The 19,616-nt window shown below is 54.2% G+C and overlaps 1 protein-coding gene across 2 annotated transcripts in view; it reads left to right on the forward strand.

Moving 5' to 3' along the window:
• The window catches only part of si:dkey-34e4.1 (carboxyl-terminal PDZ ligand of neuronal nitric oxide synthase protein), a 34,788-nt gene extending 17,427 nt beyond the window's left edge, over positions 1-17,361 (forward strand). For both annotated transcript variants that reach the window (XM_028809019.2, XM_028809020.2), the window contains 8 exons: positions 108-166; positions 404-512; positions 1,950-2,091; positions 2,218-2,369; positions 8,856-9,005; positions 11,380-11,545; positions 13,239-13,569; positions 16,204-17,361. In XM_028809019.2, the coding sequence (XP_028664852.2) occupies positions 108-166; positions 404-512; positions 1,950-2,091; positions 2,218-2,369; positions 8,856-9,005; positions 11,380-11,545; positions 13,239-13,569; positions 16,204-16,642 (1,548 nt within the window). In that variant the 3' untranslated portion in view covers positions 16,643-17,361. The remainder of the gene's footprint in view (positions 1-107; positions 167-403; positions 513-1,949; positions 2,092-2,217; positions 2,370-8,855; positions 9,006-11,379; positions 11,546-13,238; positions 13,570-16,203) is intronic.
• Positions 17,362-19,616: the final 2,255 nt, after the last annotated feature.

Consider the following 19,616-nt stretch of genomic DNA (forward strand, 5'->3'; position numbering starts at 1 on the left):
GGTGGGCCGAAGCCCAGGCCAGGGTCCAATCCGGTCTCCTCTGTGACGAAGCCCACTAACACCAATATGGCTGCTTAACCAAAATGTGTTTGTTTGTTTGTTTGCAGAGAAAAGAGTGGACTTGGGATGAAAGCAAAATGTTGGTGATGCACGACCCCATTTACAGGTGAGAGGTGACCTCGTGTGTCACCGCCGAGCCATCGTCACGACTTTAGAGCTCAAAGTGCAGAAAGACATTGTGGGGTGCCCTCCTACGCGAGCCACTTTGGCATCCCTGCCACCCATTAACCAGTGGCACCCAGCCGGGCAGCAGTGGTCGGCCGTTGGCCCAAAGTGGCTTTTCTTGTCCCCCTTTCTGCCGTTTGCTTTTCTTCTTTAACTCGTCATTGCTTTTCTCTTCTAGAATATTCTACGTCTCCCACGACTCCCAGGACCTGAAGATTTTCAGTTACATCTCGAGGGACGGCGCCAGCAACACCTTCCGCTGCAACGTGTTCAAGTCCAAAAAGAAGGTAACTGCCTGGCAGCCGTGCTGGTGACGTGGCATCCGGTTAACGGGGCTTTGGCTCACGGGTGACAAGTGACACCGTAAACGTCTTGTTGAATGTCAGTCTGCTCTTCATTTCACAATGGATACGTTAAAAATATGACATTTGGACAAGGTGGCACTTTGAGGGCATTTCAATGTTATCAATATTTGAGGGTTAAAGCCCCCCCACAATAAAACAAAAAACTCAAAATGCTTTGACATATTTGGTTGACATTTGGTGACATAAAAATGAGCCAGCACGTGTATTTATTAATAATTTTGATGACTTGCATACCCTGTGTGTGCCACCAGGGGGCTTTATGATGGACAGCACCACTAGCCAATAAGGTGGCTGGTCAAATGAAAAAGAGGCGGGCCCTGGGCCTGGTCATACGTGGCGTGTGCAGTGAGGTGTGAAATGGAACGAGGACGTCCGGCCGAGCTCAGGGGTCCGGCAGTGCGCTATAAAGCTCAAGTGGCGGTGCCGTCCTCGGACCTGACACAAGGGGGTTTAGCCTTAATGAGCCCCCCCATTGTAATACACATTCACATCTATGGATTTTGAAAGGGGGACCCCCACCCCACTCTGTAAAGTCATTCACATTTACTTGCACATTTTAAATGGTGAGCCCCCCCCCCCCAAACCCATTCCAGAATTCTTTACATGTATATTTGCATCTCTGGACTTTAAGGCCCCCCCCCCCCAAATTGACTTCAAGCATTACAGGAAACAACCCCCAAAAGTAAAGACGTTCAGTTCATCGTGCGGACCACCTAAGCGTGTGGCCAGTGAACGTCATTTGTGTTTGTAAAAGTCAACTCGGTCTTAGCGGTTTGTCACCTGCCAGTGGCTGTGAGCAAAAAACAAAATGTAATCGTAAACATTTTAAACTGACGAGAAACGCGAGACGTAAGCCCTCCGTGTCCTGCGCTCCATATGCGCTCCGATGTCCTGTAGAAGTGTGCTGTGCAGAGACCCTCGGCAGGAGCTGATTGGACGGACACAGGAGCGGCGACTCCTCCTCCTCCTGGACATTTGCATGTGTTGTGTTGTAAGGGGAGGAGCTCCAGTGGTGACCTCATCGTATTCTTCTTGATATTTTCTTCATTTGATGGACGCCTTTATCCAAAGCGACTTGCAGTATCGGAGGTACACTTGGTGACAACCGGCAGGTGAGGTGACCTTCTCGTGGGCACACAGTGGTGTCAGCAGTGGGATTTTAAAGCCGCCTTCTCCACTATGCCACCCTGCCTGCCGTTCGTTCCACATGGGACTTGCGATACATCCGTTTCCCCGATGGCACTAGAACTGGCAGCAGGGTGACAGCTTCAAGAAGTGTGTTGGGGTGAAGCCTTTCTTATTAGAGCGGGCGCCGTGTGGTCCCATCGAGTCTCTTCTGATGCTCTTTTGCTTTGGCAGAGCCAGGCGATGTGCATCGTGCGCACAGTGGGCCAAGCGTTCGAGGTGTGCCACAAGCTGAGTCTGCAGCACGCGCAGCAGGGTGTGGACGGCCAAGCGGACGGTGCCAGTGAGAAATCCGCAGAGGAGGCCGAGTCGGAAGGTGAGTCTCCGAGCCGCACGTGTTGGCCCAATAGAAAGCCTGAGCCTGTTTCGGGGGTACGTGGACCACCGGACTTGGCGCCTGGGCTTCCTGCTTCAAAGCCGTAACCACCGCATTGTTTTACAGGTCGACAATTGACGGGGTCGGAGCAGCGGGATGAGATGAGAAAGGATGGCGATGCCACGCTGCGCGAGAGGCCTGCTGGGCATGCACTTCCCAGCCTGGTAGAGAACGACGTGGCCAAGTCTGCCCACTTGCTGAAGGAGAGCGTCTTGCAGGTACGGATGTGTCCTGTGTGCAGGAGATCATGCGGGCAGCGTTCTTGTAACTCGCCACCATCGTGACGTGCTTGTAGATGTTCACTAAGACAAGATGAGGACGCTGGTCACGTGAAGCCAGGCGGTGAACGCATGAGGTGCCCGGCACTGGAGAATCTCTGTGTTTGTCACCCGGGCCATTTTCAAACACATCTGAGAAACAGGTGCCATGTTGTTATGGGGCCTCTAGAGGGCGCCACCCTCTGGACCCCCAAAGGCCCTGGCCACCTCACATTGCACTGCATGCCTAAGAAGTGCAGGCAGATGTTTAACTTCACAAGCTTCCCTGGGCTGGGGTGGCACTGGCCAAAGAAGAGGACCTTAAACCACCAGGCTGCGGTCGGGAGAAGTGACCAGCACGCCATTCCAGACATCCCACGGCTGCCACCTAACGTGACCCGAGGACCTCACAGATTGGCCAAGTGACGATCTTAGATCCTTAAAGGTCTCTCGTCAGTGAGGCGCGCCACAAAATGTACATCACTTGAAAGACCCCCAACTTGAATGGCAGCTGTTCATCTCGTGCATTGGGTGAGAAGTGGGGCAGGCTGGCATGCTGTGCCTGTGCCCATGGGGGTCTTGTCCTCTCTGACGGTCGGACTGTGTGCTCTCTGTGTACTTGTAGGACAGGACTGGTGCCCCCCTACTGGGCTCTTTCCTACTTCCTCATGGAAAGTTCAGCGCAGGTCATTGAGACGGACGGACATTCATCCCACACAGATCGTCCCCTCTTTAGGTTTGAGTTGCGAATGCCCTGAGGACTTTGGCCCGGACTGTTGGCGCGTAGTTCAGCTCTGATGCCAGTCTCTTTCAGCAATTATCAATGCCAAAGTGTGTGCCGATTTAATTAACGGTAGTCTTTGACGGCCCCCTTAACCACAAACGTGTATGAAATGAGCAGACCACCCGGACAGGTCAGTTTAATGGGGAGAGCCTTACTGGGAATGTTAGGTTGGTTTAGCACCAGTAAAGAGCCCAGCCTGATTGTTTGTGAATGCGGACCCTCCAGCTGCTGTCTGGTGGGATGTTGTCGGTAGAGGCCACCGTGCTTTGCCCCCTTTTGTGTTTGTGCTGAGGTCTCTGCTGTCTATTTTGATGACTCCTGGGGGGCTCTGCAGTAATGGCCGCTTCCCCTCGAGTCCCCCCAGACCTGCTGGCTCATTTTTAGCAAATGTCGCCCCCTGCTGCACAGACGTTGGATGAGCTTTTATTAAAAAGAGGCTGAATTGAAACCAGGAGCCCACCTTGACCAAACCGCTGCACAGCGGACATGAGGGGCTTACAGACAGCGCCGGTGACGTCTCCGATCCCATGAGTCCCGGGTGGGCCTTAGCTGAGGTGTCCCGGCTGTGGTGTCGTCATGTAGCGCGCTGTGACAGAATGTTGGACCCTCTTCAATGACAGCATTGTCACCACCACACGTCCCTGGTGTCACTACTTCGGCCATTTTCAATTTTACTCGGTTCTTCTTGTAATTTGACCCCTGATGCTAAGCCCCGCTCTTGGCATTTCTTGGTCTATGAGGGAGCTGACTGAGGGATGTGAAGACCTCACACACACACACACTCTGTTTGCATCAACAGGCTGATCCGAGTAACTACAGACCACCAGCCTTAATGTGCCCCCCAAGGAGCTTCATGTGGTGATGACGGGCGTGTTGGTGGTGGAGGACCTCGGGGTGTCTTATGTGGGCGGCAAGTGTGTGGCATCCTCTCCTATTTTAACGACCGTCTTTAAACCTCTGGACTGCAGCAGGTCGGAGTCCGCTGCTCTGTGCCATTCACCAGTGATGGTGCCAGCTGCCAAGTCCATAGGCACTAATGCACCCCCACACCATCAGACGAGGTAACGAGCTGGGTGGTCCCTCTCCTCTTCAGCCCCATCCACGCGACGTCCCTGGTTTCCAAAAAGAAGTTTGGATTCACTGTCTAGTTTTCCCCTTTGCCTCGGCCCATTTCAAATGAGCTTTGATGCATAGAAGATGGCGGTGGCATTTTTTGGGTGGTGTTCACCAGTGGCATGCTAGAGCTGTACCCTGCGCTTGTGGGGGGCACGGCGAGGTGCGTCCACAGAAGTGCTGCTGTGCCCGGGCAGGGATTGCTGTGACAGTCAGGCCTGTTTGTAATGCAGTGCCACCTGAAGATCGCGGGCATCCAGTACTGACTTTCTGCCCTGTCCCTGGCGGTCCCTTTCTCAGTGTCTTGTGACACTCTGTAGATGTGAGATGAGATAGTCAGGGTCTTGGGTTCCATAATTTGTAGACACAGTTTATTGGCAGATTGGTGAACCGCTGCTCATCTTAACTGCTGAGACACTCTAGGATGCCCTTTTTATACCCAGTCCTGTCCGTGCCCTGTCGCCAGTTCACCCAGTTAGCTGCTGTCTTCTCCAGTTGGACTCGAGCCAATGAGCCGATAGTAAAACATTTGATTCGTTTCCTGTGGTGTGTTGGCAATAATTTGTGGGCTTATGAGATTTGTAAATCACTGCAATTTCTTTTTATTCACATTTTACACTGGGGGTCTCAAACTGTGGGCCTGGTGGGCCGCAGTGGCTGCAGCTTTTCATTCAGACCCTAATGTCCTAATCCGTTTTCACTGCTCTTTCATCTTCATAGCCCTGTTTTTAAGGATTCAGCCAAGCAGAAACGAGAGAACAGACGACCAGTTCAACTCTGACCAGTTCAACACCGACCATTTTTCTGTTTTTGTTTTCTAAGACCACCCTGTCAGAATGAGACTTACTTACTGAGCCCACCACCTTCCTGTGTCGTGTGGTGGGCACAGGTGAGCTGCCCATGTGATGACTTGTTTCGCCTCTCGTGATTGTTTGACTGCTAATTAAGGACAAAGAGACGGCTGAGGGGTCTGAGTCTTCAAGAGCAAATTCATTTAAATGAAGTTCATTAGCCGCAGATTGCTGGTCACTGATGAAGAAGACGGTGAGAATGAAAACCTGAAGCCACTGCGGCCCCCCAGGACCAGAGTTCCACACCTGTGCTTTACAAGGGGTCCCAACTTTTTTTGGAATTGTGGTTGTAATCCAGTAACATCCACATCCCCGACGTGAGCTCGATGCGCCCTCTCCGCTGACGTCCCCGCTGCCCTCCACCCGCCCTATTCAGGACCACTCGGTGACAGACACGGTCAACCCTCACTGCTGGCTGCCACGGGGGCCTCTCAGGACCTCCATACCTGCTCCGTTTCCTTTCCTCCGCCACCTGCATGGCCTTAATGTGGAAGCCTACCAGGAGTGGTCCCCCCCCACTCCATGGGACCCTCAGGCGATGGTCGTGCGCTCCTGCTGGGTCCGTCTCCTGACCGCCTGCCCCCCTCGTGGTCCTCCCTCTTTGTGTCCTTTTCTCTTTCTAGACCCCCCCCTTGTCCTCTAGTTGTTCATTTTTTCCCTGGTTAGGCTGCTCTTCTTGACACACTGGTGGGCTGGCACTAATTATGGACCCTGCCGTGCTAACTGAGTGTGTGTGCGCGCGCAGGTGAATGTCCGCCCCGCCATTCGGCATGCAACCTCACACACCCAGCCGTACCCCCTCAGAGTCCAAGTGCACCTTCATTGATGTTCCTAAAACTTGAGCTGCCACGGACCCCCACTCACCACAAGGAGCAGTAAAGGGTTACGGGGAGGGGAGAGTAGCCGATGTTTAAAGGGGTGTCCAGAAGGGGTCCATGGTGGGGCATACATAACCGATCCAGAGGAGAGAATATGGGAGTCCACCCACGGTAGGGCAGATCATGGGGAATCGGCGGAGGTCTTCTAACGAGTCATAGTGTGCCCCTTCGCTGTCTACATCCAGACAGTGGGCAGAAGTGGGGTGTTGGGTTATATAGCACCCAGGGGGGTGAGGCCTCCACTGGGGTCTGGAAATGTCTGCAGGGTCTTCTCGATGGTGGGAGGTCAGCAGGTGGGCTCCAGGACCTTCTCACTCCATTTCAGGGTTGTGGGACCAAAGGCTGTGCCTGGGCAGGACTCGAGTCCATCAGAGGGACCACACCCACACACATTGTCACACACTCCTCCTTGGCCCGAGCAGGTCTGCCCGTTGTGATTTTCAGGAGATGCCCATCAGTTATGACGGCTCAGCGAATGACCGTCACGGGTATCGGATGCATGTGTCCTCCTGATGGCATATCACAGATTTTCTGGACACTTGAGTATGTCACACGTGAAGCCCCCCCTCGTTTGTTTAATGGCTGCTTTATCTCCTCATCATCTTGAGCTGGGGGGCACAGGATAACAAGCCCACCCGTTCCCAAACAAATAAATAGCGGCGTTCTCTGTCTTTGTCTGCTTCTTGCTGCTCCTCTTGGTGCTCTTCGAATTGAGCACAAGTTCTTCATCAAGTGGCCCCCTTCTTGCTTTTGAGTTGGCTTTTGCATGTGTCTTATACCCAGGGGTGGCACCGGGGGTCTTGTATGTGCTGTTCCAAATATAGTTTGAGGGGGCCCGGTGTCTGTTAAAGCTGAGACATCTGGATGTTCTTCAGTCGTTTATCGGGAGGCACTGCCTAAACTCGGGGCTGTCCCTGTCACCTGGACGTCTGGTCACCCCGCTCGGTTCTGGTGACTTGAGGTAATCTGCAGACGGCTAACGGAGCCGTGACGTTGGTTTGGGGTCGCGTTAACGGCAAAGCCGAGTAAAGACGGACTGCCGGTTGAGTGACGAGTGACGAGCGTCCGCTTTATTTGAAAGGCACAACCGAAATGGGGGGCACACTGCTGGCCCGGAGGCGGCCATTTTGTATCCCGTAAACGCCAGAAGTGACTCGACTCGACTCTGGTGGGCCCTTAACCTGCAACTGCTGCGCCCATCAGGCCCAGGGGAGACCTTGGGGGGCTGGTGGTCCTCACGCTACCCTCGGGTCCCAATCCTGGTGGGGGTGTCGTGTGGGGGGTGCAGCAGTGCACTGTAATCACCAGGGGCTCCCAACCTAAAATGTAGTTGAACAAGTGGGGGTGTAGGAAGTGACCCTCCATGTTCGCCTGGCGTATCTCAGGCGGTGGGAAGGTTTTTGGTGCATGACCGCAGAAGACCACCTCAGAACTTCTAAAGGTGGTCTGCCAACTATCATGGAAGGTGATCTGCGGTTACGACTTGGAACGTTGGCACCCCAGCAGATTATTTAAGGCTTTGTACAGCTTTGGTGGTGTTTTGAAAGTCTATTCTAAAAGACGCGGGCGGGTGGTCTGGGTGACGCGCTCCGATTCTTGCTGCTCCATTCTGGACTGGCTGATGTCTTTGTTGGGGGGGGCATCTTGGCCGACTAAACACAAAAGGCCGCGTCTCGCTGTGTTTCATGAAGTCTCATTTTTAGAATGTTTGACATGTGAAGTCTGAAGTTGAGCTCGGGGGGTCCGCTAAGGCGTTAGTCGAAATACTGAGAGTCTTAGAAATGAACTTCTGTATTTAGTGACTGCTCGTCCATCCAAATGTGGGCTCAGAGAGACGAGGGTCTGCGTAGCGGTGGCAGCTCACCTTGTGATCATCGGGACGCAGGCTCAGGAGAGGTGCAATCACCACAGCTTACTGTTCAGTAAGACCCTCTTGTCTAAGGCACCACTCATTGGATACTTTGGGCAGCGCTGTCCCTGCCCTCGGATTTCTTCCCAACTGATGACTTTTTCTTTTTATTTATTTTCTAGAATTTTACTTTACAAAGGCAGGTGAGAAATCAGACTAAAGTAGTCGAGCACAGAGGAGTCGAGGGGATTAGCTAGAGCAAGCTTTTGACAGTCTGGGAAGACCCCCATATATAAGTGAGGACTTCCTGATGTCCACTGCATCATCAAAGAGCACATCGGGGGCTCCGTTGGCCTGGTCAAGGATGCAAGTGGGGGGTCTCGGTTGTGATTTGAGCGAGTGGTCCGAGCGTACTGCCAAGCGCTGTGCCCGCCTATCAGATGAAGGAGCGCTGGAATCCTCAGGTAGGCGGGTCCTTTCATCTGATTGGCCGGTGACTCGGCTGTGGAATGGCCAATAGCAGGGAGGTGGCGTTTTGTCTTGTAGTTTGTTGTCACCGTTGTAGTCCTGAGGTGTCCGTGACAGACTGGCCATCGAGATCTGCGAGGAGGATTTCTGGGGTCCTCTTCTGTGTCTTGTCTTGTATTGAACTGCACGCCCAGCCTACCTGGAAGGGGGTCTCGCTCTGAATTGCCTTTCCCGAAAATTCTTCCTTTGGGAGTTTTTTTCTTGTCACCTGGCTGGGGGGCCGTCAAAGAAACGGAGCCTGTTAAAGCCCACTGGGGCGCTCCTTGTGTGATTTTGGGCTCAACGAGACATAAACTTTGGGGGGCCATGTTGTGTCATTTGGAATCCCACTTATTTAGTCTTTGATAAGAATGTCCTTATTATTACATGAAGGTGTGAAGGACAATGGTGGGAAGTCCATCCGTGCCCCCCATTAACGCTGCTCTCTGTTTCTTCTTCTTTCAGGACTTGGCAAACGGCAGCACTGAGCCCCTCGGCTCTCCTGGCACCTTCACCTGCTCGGCGTTGACGCCCATCGCCTCCCAGCATCACTTGCAGCTCATTCAGCACCAACTGCAGCAGCAGCAGCAGCAAACCCAAGTGGCCGTGGCACAGGTGGGGCAAAAACCTCGATGCAGCCCCCCTTCTGTGTTTGAAGGAGGGGATGAGGGGGGCAGGATTGGCATTTTGGATGGACCCCCCCCCCCCCACTGTCCTCGTAGTTTATAAGATACGCTGTTTCATGTAACAAAGGGTAACATTTTCTGATGGGGGTGAAGAGGACTGGGGGGTCCCATTAGGCCCTCAAACTTACCGAATACGTAAAACGTAGCCTGAAGATAATAAATTGGAGCAGACGTCCTGGGGGTCCTTTGTGGGTGAGTTGTCACCACCCAAAGCCGTACCCACCGTCGGGCCTTTACATTCTGTGGGGGCGTTGTGTGCGTGTTGAGCAGAACATTAGGGGGGCTTCCGAGCTGAACGCAGCGCCGCTGCACGTCTAAGAGTTTAGAAGGAGCCAAGCTGGCCGTCTGTGGCCCGACAATAAAAATAAAATAATAAAAGTGTGTCAAGGAATGCAATGGGGGTCCTTTCTATGCCTCGCTGGGACCACCAATCAGAAGCCTTTCTTTTGTGTGCCAGCGAGACGCCCAAAGCAAACTTGTCTCGCATTTAAAAAACCAAAAGGCACTCGAGTCGCTGTCACTCAGGAGCAAAGAACAGAGTGTGACGTTTGGGGTCCGTAGATACACGGGAGAGCACGTAAACGGCACGTGGAGCCCGGCGAGGTGAGCACTGAGCTTACGGCCTGATGAAGCGTGGGTGGGCGACGCTAAGGTGGTCCCACCGCGCCCGAGTGTGTGTTCACACTCCCTGTTCCTGCCTCGCTCCTGTCACTGCTGCCCTGGATTGGCAGACTCCCTCCACGCCTGTTCAGTTCTTGTCACTTGTCTGATGCCACAGGTGGGCTCAGTGTTTTCTGTCACAGAAGCCCCCATGTGCTTCATCAGTCAAGCAGCAGCAGCAAAAAGTGAGAAATAAAGAAACCTCGGGGGTCCTTTGTGTGACTTTTTCGGCTGCCGTCATCTGGGCGTCCATTTGATGCCAATGGTGGCACTCGGTGATGACTTTTCTGAGGTGACTCCTGCAACCCCTGGAGCTGGGGGACTCCACACAGAAAGACAAATGGGACACTGGTGGTCTCGTTTAAAATGGCCGACTCTCCTGACATGTACGTGACTTGATACTCTGTGACATGTTTGACAACTTCCTTTCGTTTCTGACGGGACCCCCGGGGCTCCAGGTGGGCCGCACACCTCAGCGCCATTTCTCAAGTCTTCTGCTCTTATTTATTTAACAGGAAATGAAACCTTTGACCTTCATGCCTTTTAAAGAGGTCTTCTTCCTGCTGTGCTCTTTGGGGGTCCATCTCGTTCCAAGTAACTGAAGCACAAAGGCCGTTAGCTCGGTCAGGGCGACTAGCAGGCGCGGGGGTCTTTGGTTGAATTTGCTGCACTTTGTGTAGCCGCGGACCACTGAGAGTGGCTGAGGGGGGTCCTGCTGGAAGTTGACAAGTACTGCGACTGACCCCCGAAGTGCATTGGGGGCACATAAACGGTGGACACGGAACACACAGCCAGGCATTCAGGTCAGGAGCGCGTTTGAGTCTTTGGTGGAGCTCAGGTGGTCCGCCTTTAGTGGGCTCCGACTTTGGCCCCCTCTTCAGGTCCTCGTTTTGTGTTCTTCCCGCTTTCACCCCCCAGCTTTGTGTTGTCCTCACACGGTGACGTCACTGCCACCGCCTCGTCTTTAGAATTTGATTTTATTCTGTCGGCTCCCGTCCTGCAGTTCCGATGTTGTCTCACCCCGGCGCCTCCAGAAGATGAAAACCCCAATGCCTGGCACATGGGCACCTGGCACATGCCACCTGGCAGCCAGCAGACAAAAATAAAAGTGGCCTTCATCTTTACAGCGATGTGACGAACGGAGCTCTGGGGTCTCCCTGAACTCGTAACGCTGGGCATCACGATGGTAGGCGAGGTGGGGGGGGGGGGGGTGCCACTTTAACATCATTGGTCTTCTCTCCCTGAAGCTAATCAGAGGTGTGGAGCAGTTTGGGGTTACCGAGGAGGAGGAGGCCATTTTGGCCAGAATTTGCTGTAATGAAAGCCAACATCCGTCAATTGGCACAACAAGTGACACCATCCGGGTTTGCCGCTTGTCATTGTGGACTGAGGGCGACGTGTCTACTGATGGCCACCAGGTGGAGCTCTCGGCCCAGAGACGTGTTCTGCAGTTTGTGACATTTGTAGTATTGGCACAGGACAACGCAAGTGTCACATTCCTGGTGGCTTTTGGGTGGGATTCCTGCAGCTCTTGCAGTTTTTTCTTTCTTTTTTTATTCCAACAGATGGCCTTCATGAATGAGCTATGACAACACCACCGCCTTAGAGGTGACAGTTTGGTTTATCTCTTTATTTTTTGTCAGGTCCAATTGCTGAAGGACCAGCTGTCTGCCGAGACCACCGCTCGCATCGAGGCTCAGGCGCGAGTCCACCAGCTCTTACTGCAGAACCGGGACCTCCTGCAGCACGTGGCCAGCCTGGTGAGGCAGCTGAAGGAGCTGGAGGTCAAAGTTCAGAACAAGCAGAACAGTAAGACTTTATCGGGGGTCTCGTAAAGAGCATGTGGGGGTGGGGGGACGACCGGCCCACCGGGTTTCACAGGACCCACTTTAGCACAAACTCGACTGTCCAGCCTTTTACAGATCCAGTTTGGGGTCACGGGAGTCCTCCTATGTGGGGACACAAAGACTTGGATCACAAAAGAGACACCGAGTGAAGTGCTGTTCGAAATTTAACAATGGCTCCAAGAGTGTTTCCTTTGGTGACATGGTGGCATGTGACACGGGCACAATGAAGATCCCAGGGGTCTTCTGGTGACACGCAGGATACTCGCAGATCACCGACCCCCCAGCACAGTGCAGCTGCTGCATGGACTCGGGGAGATAGAGTCACCGGACAGGCCAGGCCAGGACTCGCCGATGTCACTAGAGAAGCCCACTGCCACCCGGTGTTCTATTGAATTCCCGCCACAGTGGCCATCCTCCTCACAACTGGCCATTTTGAAGGGGGCACCAATGTGACACTTGCAGCAATGGCTTTGGCTTGGTGGGACGCTTATTTTAAAAGGGGCTTAGCGTGAGGGACTCCAGTTTTGCAAAGCCTCACAATTCTGTCACCTATAAATTAATTAGGCCTGCCACATGCATTCCACGGTGACCTGTAAGTTCGGACCCCCATCCCTGGTGCCACCTCCAGGTACAGAGTTAGGGTTTCGATCTTTGACTTGGTGCCCAGATGGGATTGCATGTTGGGCCCCCCTGTGCCCAGACAGACCCTTACGGGTGGGCTTTTTCAGAGTCTCTCCTGGCACATAGAGTCACAGAAATGGAGACCCAGTGCTGCCTCTTCTAGGTGAGAAGGGACCACTGAGTGTTGGAGGTCCGTAAAGTGGCCTGCCATCTTTCTATGATATTTAAAGACCACAGTCAACACTTGTGTCCATTTGCTGAGTGGGCGCACAACGTGCCACCTAAACTTCTCAAGTAGTGCCACCGTTTGACGGGCCCATTTGAGACTGGTGACGGGTTTCTGCCACTCCATTCTTTGCTGTGGTCGGCCATCTTGGCCTGTACCGGTGAGCTCAGTGTGGAGACCCCCGTCCTCCTTCACTTGCATTTATTCACGGAGCAGACGCTTTGACAAAAGGGGTCAACATACACTTGAGGACTCGCGGACCCCACAAGTGAAGAGCCGCAGACCAAAGACCGCAACGGGCAGACTTCCATCTCGGCTGATGGCATCTGCCATGATCACCTAGGTGTGCCACGACAACGGGTACGGACTGGTCAGACCCAGAGCTGCATGGGCATAGACAGGAACTCTGCTGTCGCCGTGGAATTGTGCCCACATCATGTGCCACCCTGTGCTGGGGATCGCAGATCTGCGAGTATCCTGCGTGTCACCAGAAGACCCCTGGGTTCTGTCTGTCTGTGTGGATCCCCTTGAGTGGTCCGCATTCTCCGGTACCCCTTGCCCTCCCTTCCCTTAAGTGCTGGTGGTCCAGTTGCTTTCTGCCTCTGTGTCTTTAGTGAAGGGAGGCCCAGGCCTGTAAGGTGGTCCCACTTTTGGCTGGTAAAGCGAGCCCACTGCGTGTCCTGCCCGTTGGTTCAAATGTGAATTTCAGAGGGTAAGTAGAAATGGGGGCACCAGCCGATCTCTGGGGGGGTCTTTCTTTTTTGCCCGTTTCTCGTATTAAGCGTGTGGTCTTTTGATGTTTGTTCAGGAGAGCGATGTTCCCTCTGGAGCTCCCTGTCCACCCAGTCGCTGTCCCTCAGTCTGAAGAACTTCTACAGCCTTGGAGCGGAGCCACCTGTCACCTCCACACCCGCCGTGGACCCCCGGACCACCCCTGCCCAAGGCCGAGGGGGCTTGACTGAATCGTACCTCAGCCTCATAAACCCAGAAAAGGAGCCCACGCCGGACAGCCTGATGGTCAGCAGTGAAAAGGAGCAGATGACCGGAGAGACGGGCCGCAGCGTGGAGGGGTCCGAGGTGCCCACCAGCAGAGGCCAAAGGCAGACCAGTGAAAAGCAACACAAAGGGAGCAAAGACGGGTAAGATCTGTGAGTGTGAAGAGGCTTGTGATGGCATGCGTGTTGTGCCACCTCACTCAGCGGTATCAGAACCTCCAGACCTGATTAAGTGGGTGAGGTGAGAGGGGGGCTGCTGGTGTCACTGGGCCACTTGACCCACAGCAAGGTTCCTTAGAGCTCCCCCTTCGTGAGGGTCTCCAGTCACCTTGCCCACCATTGCTGCTGCCGTTGTGCCACAGTGTGGTGCCCGACTGCGCTGGTCAGTTTGCACCAAATGTTCAGCGTGAAACTGGCGGTATGAAGGGCATGGACCTGCTTTAAGAAGAACCTGATGAGACGCAGGGACCACCCGGCGGCAAGTGGACTCGATGGTCTCCTCTCACTGCTCAGATGTCTTACATTCTTAAGATGCCAGTGCCCCCTGTGCCCGCTTTTCATTTACGGTGACCCTGAATGCAGCAAAGAACATCCACTGAGCCACACGGTGCCCTCTGATGGCCTCTGTGCTTCTCCTGTCGAAGCCCTCTTAGCCACATGCCCACTCCGTGTCTGGGCATCCATAATGGAAGAATTTAATGGGTTGGCCACACTAGCGTGCAGCAGATAGAAGGTGGGCTTCCCCCTCCCCCATCATTAAAGTGCACAAACGAGCCTGGCGCCGGGGGCGAGACTCTCGACTTTTATAAACACTGGTGGTCCTGCGTGTGCCATCAGGTACCTGAGCCGCCGTTTATACAAGTGGATGGCGGGGTGAAGACGACACGACTCTTCCTCGCTTGGCTGAGAACCGTGACGGACCACCGTGTCTTGGCTGAGGCCGAGTGCTGCTGGGCGCTGGGTCACTCGTCACTTTAGAGACTAAGTGGCACTTTTCACGGGTTACCCCAGTGCTGCCCCCAAGATGGTGCGGCCGAGTTTACCTCTGGACAAAAGGCTTGGCACCACAAACGCCACAATTTCTGCCTGGAGGAGGAGCGATGTCATCGCCCGAACGTTTGCCTCACGCCGCATTTGTGGCCGCTTCAACACGTGGCGCTGCCACACATGGAGACGAGCGGAGTGCAGACGCATCCTGGCCGAGGGGTCACCGGCTGGGATATCTGCGCTTTGCTACGTCGGGGTCTCCCAGCGGACTGAGGGGTTTACACACCATTGTAGAATTCGCATTTCTCGGAGTGTCCGGCTGGTTGAGGTGCCACTACGCGCACTCCGTGTCTGCAGCTGGGCCGATTGGTCTGCCCGTCAGCTTGGTGGTCTCGTCTTGTTCTCTTTATTTGCGCTTCCTTCAGTGTTTCAAACACGAGCCTTCTTGTTGTCACCGACAGGCAGGTGACACTCGCTGACGTCTGCCGCTGAAATCCGAGGAGTCTCTGAGCCTCGTTTAGATGTCACACGGCGTCCTTCAATCTTTGGATTCTGTTGGCACCACTTAGGACCCCCAACGGGGGCACCAACAACCCAAGGCAGACCTTCGTCCAGAGACCTGCGCTTGGTTCTCTCTACTCGTCGTCACTGGCACAAAGATGGCAGAGCACGATTCACCGGCTGCCAGTTGAATACAGAAGCAGAGTTTGAAGTTTCAAGGGACTGGTTGTCGTCTAAGGACCCCCCGTGTCTCGGCCGAAGCTTACGGGTGGTCTCTGTGGCTGCCTCGTCCCACGCCTCTGTCTGCCCTTTGACCTTTCACAGCCCATTTTGGGTGCAGGTGTGTAATGGCAGCCGGGTCACCTTTGGTGGTGTTGTATTCTGTTTGTGGGCAGCGCTTGGTGCGTTTAGAGCTTGGCAGATGGATTGATTGGCAGCTGACATTTAGAAGCTTTGCTGGCCGGGCACCGTCTCTCCATGCATGAGAGGCTACTCCTTCCCATGATTCTTTACAAACGGGCAACAAGTGAGGTGCCTGGCAGTGGAAGCGGGCGCACAGTTGAGTGAGACGCTGCCACCTGGTGAGAGACACCTTTTAAGAGTCCCCTGCTGGTCATTTGGAGGAGTGGCACTGAGCTGCGCTGCGAGGACAGGTGGCACAGGTCCTGCATCTCAAGTCCAGGCGTGGCTTCAGTGAAAGTCACATGTCACAGAGCGGAGCTGATGACACATGTGAGGCCCTGTGGCACCGCTGATTTGTCACCAACACCCTAAATGTGTCACCAGCTGGTGGGGTTTGAGAGCGGCTCCGGGGTTTGCTTTTGTGTTTTGGCACCTCCTAGATGTGCGGCATGATGGTGGGAATCTATAAAAGCGGCGTCGAGCCCCCCAACTGCCCAGTGGTGTTGTGTCTCTTTCTTTGAATGAGGACCCCCATCTGTTTAAAGAGTCTTTCATGAGGGTCTCCTCCTTATAGCAGCTGGGGGGTCTCGCTGTCATGTCTACTAAGACGTCCTGCAACTAGAACTGGGCAGCACAACCTGGCAGGACGAGGGGCAGACGAGGGCTGCACTGCCATTTCCAGTCTCCCTCTCAATTTTACCCGCCGTGCTTGAAGGCCGCGGAGCAGCAGGATGGGCAGCATGAGCTCAGGGGGCGGTGGGCTGAGAACAGAGCCTGGTAGCGTTCAGTTCTTTTGGACAGGGTGGTGGTGGTGGTGCCAGGATGGCAGGGAGGACGCAGGTGGGCTCAGGCTGTTGACTTTTCTTTCTGCTCTTTTCATTTTTCAAGGTTTCAAGATGCCATCCCTAAACTGGACCCTCCGCCGCCTGCCGTCAACAGAAAACGTCCAGGAAGGGCTCTGTCTCCGGGCTGTCAGGAGGTGGTCTGCCAGGAGGTGGTCCTCAAGCCCGCAGGCCCGCCGGCAGAGAGCTGCAGCCTCACAGAGGTGACGTCCTTCACGTTGACGCTTACAGATTTTGAATCTGCCAGTAATGAGTCAAAGGTCCTGTCCCAGGACAAGCTGTCATTGTCCCCATTAACGGAGACAGAAGATGACGACGATCCCCCCCCTGGCCAGGGTCCGTCGGGAGTGGAGTGCACGCCGACTGCGGTGCTCCTGGACTATGATGGCACCCTGCCCTTCTCTCCACCGACTGATGACACGCGTCTGCACATCAGCTTCTCCGAAGACGAGCCGCTGGACGAGGACCCCGAGCTGACCGATTAGAGGCCACCGCGCCACCCTTAGCCACGTTAGCTCATGTAGAAGAAGCTCTAGAGTGCATTTTTGAGTGCCACCGTGCGGGTCCTGCTGCATCCATGAGTGACACTTTACCAAAGCCTTGGCACTCCATCTGGTGGGACCTGGAGGGGGCCTTTAGGGGGGTGGGTGGTCCTGCAGTGTGTCATTGTAGTGGAGGTGAGGCTGGCCGGTGTCATTGGCGCTGATCAGATGGGCGACGCGTGACGGTGATGGTGACACACAGCCTGGCAGCTGGTTCAGAAGTGGCTTTGTGTCCACGCTGGGCGCTCTTGGCAGCTGCTTAGAAAGTCACCTAACTTGATGTGCCTGGCAGTCCTGAGGGCCACTAAGCGATGACGGGTATACCTGCGACTCAGGTGTGGGCATCCTGGTACTGGCAGAGTCTGGAATGTGCCAAGCTGATCTGCCGCCCAGTTGGCAGCTGGCCTCCAGGTGTTCAGATCCGAGAAGAGGGCGGCGGCGGCCTGAAGACGAGAAAAGCCAACAGGAATGAGGAAGTGGCGGAGCTGGCAGGGGGCCGACACTGGTGGAGTGGGGGGGGGGTGAGAGAGCTGCGTCCTCAAGCAGGCAGCAGGCTGGTCTCTGCGAGTCGCTGGACCCCCGGGAGGTTGGGTGTGTGACACAGATGGGGGTCCATCCCGCCGCTTCACGCTCTTTTGTGTCCCCTCATCTTTAGTAATAAACTTTTGTGACGTTTCCAGTTCTCGTTGTGCTTCTTGAGTGGCAAGGGGGGGGGGCCCTAGAGTTAAGTGAGCTACGCAGGACCCCGACTCCCACCCTGATCCATACGAAAGACGGACGTGGCCACCATGACAGAGCAGCCAGGCGATTGTGCAGGTGTGACAAATGGGGAGACCCTAAAGAGACCAGAAGAGGAGCCCCTTCATGCCCCTGCTGTGACACTCTGAGGTTGTGACTTCAGTCAGAAAATATGCCATTAAAGAAAGGGGGGCTACATAAACAGAAGCCCCCATCGAGGGGACCAAACAAAGCAGTTAGTCAAGAAGAAGGCCAAAGGGACAGCCCGTCCGTCTTTGGTCACTTGCTCCGTGTGTCTGTCATTAATGTGTGCCCCCCATGGGACCCTTCAATGAGAACCTTTATCATGCCAGTTGGGCGTCACCTCTTCATCTCCAGCATGGTGTTGGACCACCTGGCATCTCCTGCACATGTAGGCCTCCTTGAAGGGGGCATCTCTGGACTTTAAGATGCCCACTGGGTGCCTGCTTTGCCTCTGTGGGCCGCCACCTTCTTCTCAGTCCCACTCCTCTCTTCTTGCTGCCATCTTTCTTTCCTCCTTTTTATGCCCAATGCCCCCTCTTGGCGCTCTGAGTACCCACCAGCCTGATCCACCTGGGTGACTGGGTGCTTTAATGGCAGCGGACGTCGGGCCTCACCAGCACTTGAACCCGGCTCTCTTGTGGCACGGGCTTTGAAGTAAAGGGGCCTTAAAGTGTGCCCACCTGAAAGTGTGTCTGACCCCCATGGGCAGACATCGTGGAAAGCTCAGGCTGGAGGTGGGCCTGCTTATGTCACACACGGTGACAACCCACCATGCCCTTTTAATAAAGCACCTCACCTGCTCGCAGTTGGCATCGCAGAGGAGCGTCGCCTTCAATGGCACAGCATCGAGGACAATAGAAGTGGCAGGTTTAGCCACCAGTATGGGCAGACATCAGTGAGGAAGGACAGACGGACCATCGCCATTTATGTCATCGTCTTCAGCTGGACGATGAGCCACAACTTAGTGAAGACATCTGGAGGGGCCTCCTTTGGAGTACGCTTTGGACCCCCAATGCAGACAGAAGTTTAACATTAAAAAGGTAAATATTCTGGCCAAGGGGCGGAGCACAAGAACAGCAGTTTATAGACACCATCATGGGGGGCTGCCTCTCTGATTTAGTGTTGTGGGAATGAGGGGCTCGAGATGATTGGACCATAAGGGTCACATGACCACCATATAATCGAAAACTCCACGTGCTGGAAGAGCACCGATGGAAACACTGAAACGGTTTGGTTGGGCAAATTTAGAGCAGATGGGAAAAAACACTGAATGGGCTGGAAAACGAGTAACGGCGGGCACATGCGTCCCGAAGTAAGGAATTAGTTGGGAATTTAAAAAGCTCCATGGTGGGTTAGTAAAGAGTTAAAAAAAAATATGGCAGACAAGGTGACAGCCAACCAGGGAGAGACCCTTCAGGTGAGAAGGAGGAGTGAAGTGCATCAGGAATACTGAAGAATTAAAAGCTATGGAGAGTGAAGTAGCGAGGAAGTGGATGAGAGCGCAGCAGTAACAGGGACTACTAAGGAGGAGGGACTCAGAGAGAGAGAGAAGAGGGGCGGAGATTAAACATCAAAGCCATCACCAGGACCAATGAGATTTACCAGCGACTTGGTAGTGGTAGGAGGGCACTGGGGACATTCTGAAGGACTGGCAACTGTTATCCCAATATACAAAAAGGGTGACCGGGCAGAGCCAAGCAACAGCAGGCCAGTAAGCTTAACTGGGCATCACAGGAAAATTCTTGGAAGGAGAAGACGGAGCAGCACAGGACAAAAGGGGCAGTTTGGCTTTGGCGGTGAGGGTGGGCTCAGAGGTGGGGGGTCGTGATTTACTAACATGCTGGAGTTTGATGAGGAAGAAACGACCAGAGTGTAGCAGGTGAGATGATTGAGGTGAACTTTCATTTGATGAGGTGCCACGCGAGAGGTGGGCATCCAACTAAACGAAGTGCTAAGTGTGGGTGGGGGCAGAATTGGAAGCAGAGGGTGATGGTGTGAGGAACATAATCAGGATTGGGTGATGTTAGCACTGGTGCCCACCAGGGGCAATGCGGGGGGCTGCTGCTATTAATATATAGAAAGGACTTGAATGGAAATGCAAAGAACAAGCTGCTGAAGGGTGCAGATGATGCCAAGTGAGGTGGACTGGCAGATC

Source organism: Erpetoichthys calabaricus, chromosome 9 (genome assembly GCF_900747795.2).
Source record: "Erpetoichthys calabaricus chromosome 9, fErpCal1.3, whole genome shotgun sequence".
Taxonomy (NCBI): domain Eukaryota; kingdom Metazoa; phylum Chordata; class Cladistia; order Polypteriformes; family Polypteridae; genus Erpetoichthys; species Erpetoichthys calabaricus.